General features: G+C 47.0%; 1 protein-coding gene across 1 annotated transcript; it reads left to right on the top strand.

Moving 5' to 3' along the window:
- LOC8081509 lies at window positions 2,776-4,967 on the top strand. Its single transcript, XM_002468061.2, has 7 exons — window positions 2,776-2,939; window positions 3,208-3,294; window positions 3,438-3,503; window positions 3,621-3,718; window positions 3,821-3,946; window positions 4,037-4,306; window positions 4,456-4,967. The coding sequence occupies exons 2-7, from the start codon at window positions 3,234-3,236 to the stop codon at window positions 4,678-4,680; spliced, it is 846 nt and encodes a 281-aa protein (XP_002468106.1). The 5' UTR covers window positions 2,776-2,939; window positions 3,208-3,233; the 3' UTR covers window positions 4,681-4,967.

Genomic DNA, 5,408 nt, shown 5'->3' with positions numbered 1-5,408 from the left:
TGCTGTTCCTTTGCCGAGTCCAACTCCTGGCGATCAAGAAACACGCATATGCTGCCCGCACCCGGTGAAAATTTTGGCATGGCAAAAGTTTTGACAAGTGTGATCTCCCATGCAAGAAAAAATCGACAGGTGTTGGTTCAACGAGAAGTCGTGTCAAAGAAAAGGAGGAGACCGTTCTCTTGCTAGCAGAGGGCAAGTTGAAGAGGACAAATGCCTTGTTCTTGTTCAGAGAGGGAAGCGGCTCAAGTTTGCTGCGCCTACACAACCACACGAACCGCTTTTGCCATCTGATCCAACCATTTCCAGATTTTCCATGCACCCCATTATCCTTGTGCTAGCTATCGGGATATTCCTGTCCGATTTACTGCCAGCCACAGTAAAACTGGTTCCCCGGCCGTTCCATCCTCAGAATTTTCCACGGCTTCTTTTCTCGAGATTCCTTTGGCTGCTCGCTCAATGATCGTCTATATTTAATCCGCTAACATCACATAATTGCTGCCTTGCCGTGCTGCCCATATATTTTGGAACAAGTTTGTGACCAAATAGTTTGCATCAGGACACACGTCACCGGGGTGGCAACTGGCAAGCAATGCCCGGTCAGGTCTCCTTCGTTAATTCGTCTGAACAACTTCCTCATCATCATACTTTAATGCCTCATGCATAATACGTATCCGTATTGTCATCAGCATTCGTGCAACGCGCGCTCTCTGGTCTCTTCTACATACTATAATATACATTGCTAACAAACAAGTCGGGTTCTTATAATATGTTGCATGATGTTCATGGTGGGTTAGTTATTTTTATTGCTTTTAATTGAGCTTGGTCCAACCTTAAATTAAATAAATTCCAATGCCTTCAATAAAATGTTAGTGAAATACATGATTAATCTCGTATAGGAAATTGACAGGAGCTTAGCCAATTTAAATAAAGGTCAAAGGCGAGCCACATGTCCGCATGTGTGCTGCGATATGAACGGACTTGTTCAACCATAACATGATATGAGTGGGGTGTGATACCAACAAAGGTCTTGCAGCTTCAAAACCAAGGTGAGAAGGATGAGAGTGAGAGACGTCGGACCGATGGAGGAGGGGTGAGAGAGAAGAAGATATTCGTACTTTTAGTATTAGGTGTTTGTAGAGAGAGATACACACAAGTATACGTGTGTATGTATAGATAAAGATACGGATATAAGTATGTGTATGTATAGATAAAGATATGAATATAGATATGGACTACTATATATTATTTATAGATTTCGCTCTTTATTGTTAGATATAGATTTAGACTAATATATAATAACTATAATAATTTAGAGATAGACGATGGAGGAAAAAGCAACGGAAGATAAAAAAACTATATTCTTTAATATTAGTTATAGATATAGATAATTATATAATAATTACAGTAATTTAGAAACGGATTGTGAGAGAAAGTTGGAGGCAAGACATAGTTTTTTTTAATATTAGTTATAGATATATATCTACATCTAGGTGTATAGATTCTCTAGCCAAGCGCCTTTATCTTATCTTTCCTGGACCAGTTTGCACTCTCCACACTCATTTTCCTTTGCTTCCTTTGTCTTTCTCCACCTTTCTCTCCCTCTCCTCTCAAATCCATGGCGGACAAGGATCCAAAGTCTCCTTCTGGCGATTCCAGGCCCTCCTCCTCCTCCTTCAACATGTTAAATACATCTGACGATCACAAGCCCTTCTATGATGACAAGTCGAGCGGATCGAGTAACTCCGAGCTAGGTTAGTGGTCACGCTTTTAACGTATAGGTCTGGGGGGAGGACACTGTCCTAGGGCGATGGGAGAGGCGGGTTAGGCAGTATCTGCGATGGGAGCGTTGGCTTGAGAGAAGGATGTGGATGCTATGATTAGCGACGACAATAGTTGACCATCAGAGGCAAGGGTACTTATTCTAGAATTGGAGAAGATAATTGGGATTAGAGACAACGGTGGTCTCGGGCTAAGGTGAGGCCAGCGCTGGCCAAGGCTCCAAAGGCACTCGTGGGGGAAAAATTGTAAGAGCTTGTTTGGCACAGCTCAACTTCACTAGTAAAGCTGCTTTTTTAGAAAATAGCTTTATGAGTGACTTTCTAGATGAAGCTGAGCTGTTTTGGAGAAAGTGTTTGGCAAAATAGCTTCACCAACTACTTCATGCATAGTTGAGAGAGAGAAATGAGGGAGAAGTTGCAATAAGCTACTTTTTTCTAGCTTCATCCAACTTATGTCTTTGTGAGAGGAGGAGAAAAACAGCTTCACTCATGAAGCTGTTTTGGAAATAAGTGTTTGGTAAAAAAAACAGCTCACAACAGCTCATGAAGCTGTTGTGTACCAAACAGGGCCTAAATCTGTCGTCCAGCATGCTGATAACATGACGGTGCGTGCGCCAGCCGTGTCCATAAAAAAATATAATATATACCACTATATACTCCTATAATACAAGAGATCTCATAATACAACCATTATAATTTGGTGTCTGTTCCACTATGAAAATTCCTGTTATATCCTGCCGAGGCAACACGCTCCGACCCAAAACTTTCCAGAAGGATTGAGGGGCAGTTCGGGAAGAAGGAGAGAAAAAAATCACTGCCCCATCGTTTGTTCGGGCCAATCATGGGGCGACAGCTGGGCGGCGGCACTGCTGCGGAGGCTGTTAACAACTGGGGTTAACGAGTTAACAAGGGCACGCCATTAGACTGGTCAGCTGCTAACCGCGGCTGCTATTTCCGACCGGGGGAGCCATGGCTCGGGCTATATAAACCCACCCGCCCCCGTCTCTTCTCCTCCCCCTCCGCCTCCTGCTCTCTCTCGCCTCTGGTGCGCAGAGCTCTCTTGAAGCCTCGAGACCCGTCTCGCCACTGCTGCTGTTCTCAGCTCTGCCGCTGCGCAAGCTGTTGCATTGCAGTCCGCGAGCCTTGAGCTGCAGCTGCTAGGTATGCTCGCGTTCTTGGCCGCTGCAAATGTGGGTCGGTTAGAGCTCTGATGAACTCCGCGCCCGACGATAGATGGGGAAAAGGACGGGATTGCTTGTTAGATTGGAAATGATGATTTAGTTTTTTCTTTAGGGTTCTAGAAAGAATGATAAAATTTTGAGGAGGGTGTAAATAATGACATGACTGAACTGGAATTTTGTGCTGGGAATGAATTCTTGGGAGAAGTATTCGGACTGCCTGCTAATCTCGATTCCTCCCTCCTCTGCAGCTCGCTCTTCACCACAGTCCGCAGACATGGAGTTCGAAGACCGCTGCCACAAGGTCCAGGAGCCCAAGTTCGACTGCCTCCTCTTCGGTAAGCCACTGCTACTCTGCTTCCTGCAAAAATGTCGCCGCCTGTTGCTGTATTATTTTTGTTTCGTTCTCTTGATGCCTTGTTCCTCTGCTGCCCCTTCACGGAATGCAAAGGTTTTCTGAACTGTTTGTTCTTGCCTGCAGACCTCGACGATACCCTGTACCCGCTGAGCTCCGGGATCGCAGGCCATGTCAAGAACAACATTGAAGGTGAGGTTACCCTTCTCCTGCTGTTACTGGCAGCTGCTTGTTTTTTTTTACTGTCTGAACTTTCAGTGAACTGACTGAATGCCTGCAAATTTTCGCTTTTGCCACCATTCCTTTCAGATTACATGGTTGAGAAGCTGGGTATTGATGAGAGCAAGATCGAGAACCTGGGCAATCTGCTGTACAAGAACTACGGCACCACGATGGCTGGCCTCAGGGTGAGTATATTGCAGCTTCCCTGATCCCTTGAATTGTTTGATTTTTCTATTAGTGAACTGAAAAGGTCCTATCTTTTTTCCCCATTCCTTTGGATTTCCCAGGCGATCGGCTACAGCTTCGATTACGATGAGTACCACGCCTTCGTCCATGGAAGGTTGCCGTACGACAACATCAAGCCCGACCCTGTTCTCAAGCACATTCTCAAGAACCTGCGCATCCGCAAACTCGTAAGTCTCCTCTCCTCGGATGACACAAATCTCTCTCTCCTCCTCCCGACAAGAATCGAGTTACTGAATTATATACCTGTGGTGTTTCAGATATTCACCAACGGCGACATGGTCCACGCCGTGAGAGCCCTCGAGAGGCTAGGCCTGGAGGACTGCTTCGAGGGGATCATCTGCTTCGAGACCCTGAACCCGCCGTGCCCGCCGCAGGGAGACGAGGAGCCGGAGATCTTCGACATCGCCGGCCACTTCGCCCGCTCCGGCACCGCCGACGAGCTTCCCAAGACCCCCGTCCTGTGCAAGCCCAACGTCGACGCCATGGAGGAGGCGCTCAGGATCGCCAACGTCAACCCCCACAAGGCGGTAAGTTTCCGAGCTCTGTCGCCCAACGCAATTTCCATTCCTGTTAATTCCTGACGTTGCATTCGCACCTGAAGAACCTTTTTTTATTTTATTTCTCTGTTTGATTGGCCATGTCCCTGACGAAAGCTTACCTGATTGATTTGCTGCAGATTTTCTTCGACGACAGCGTACGCAACATCCAGGCCGGGAAGCAGATCGGCCTGCACACGGTGCTGGTGGGCAAATCGCAGCGGGTGAAAGGCGCGGACCACGCGCTGGAGAGCATCCACAACATCAGGGAGGCGCTGCCGGAGCTGTGGGAGGAGGCCGAGAAGGCCAAGGAGGACGTGCTCTACGCCGAACGCGTCGCGATGGAGACCTCGGTCACCGCGTAAAACCTCCCGAATCCTCCGGAGCCGAACTTTCTCGACATCCAGAAACGCGACGATCACACATCACTGCCCGAGCCAGGGCTGGTGAGCTCACGCTGGAACTGACTGAATCCAGCAATGGCCGGGCCAAGGATTTCCGACAGCAGGAGGGGGTGCAGCATGTAAAGGGGGGAACAGCAGATGAGATCATGTTTGGGATGGTCCCAATATATAGTTATGTATCAGCCAGACCTTTGTTTGTAAATTACCAGCATTAGAAGTAATAAGGAAATGGAGTTTACTTGTACGTTTCTTGTGTTCTGTCATCTGAAGCAATAAAACTGGTTAGCAAGACCGGAAGAGCAACGCATTTGCTTCTCTGAACTGCTGCCAGATTTCTCTTCCATCTCTCCGGTTCCATGAGACGTCAACCTCTTGGCAGCTGTTGAGCACTTGAGCCGACGAAGCAGCCAAACCGCCAAAAAGCCTGGAGATCAGGGATATTCCGTGCGGATCGTGTAGCGCAACAGATGGTACCCGTCGCGAACTCAGGTAGTACCCGTCGTGAAGTCATTTCTGAAACGAGTTTCCTTTTATCCCTAATATATATAAACCTACATATTTTTTCTTGAAAAGCAACTGATAAGAAATTTATTGGTCATGCATTGGTAGAGAAGAAGTAACTTCAAAAAACACAGAATAATCAAAAAAAAATTGCAATGGAACCAACACGGGGTTGTCTCCTCAATGAT

The sequence above is a fragment of the Sorghum bicolor genome, chromosome 1 (genome assembly GCF_000003195.3).
Source record: "Sorghum bicolor cultivar BTx623 chromosome 1, Sorghum_bicolor_NCBIv3, whole genome shotgun sequence".
Taxonomy (NCBI): Eukaryota; Viridiplantae; Streptophyta; class Magnoliopsida; order Poales; family Poaceae; genus Sorghum; species Sorghum bicolor.
Note: the sequence above shows the minus strand (reverse complement) of the source record. Positions and strands in the feature narration are given on the sequence as shown.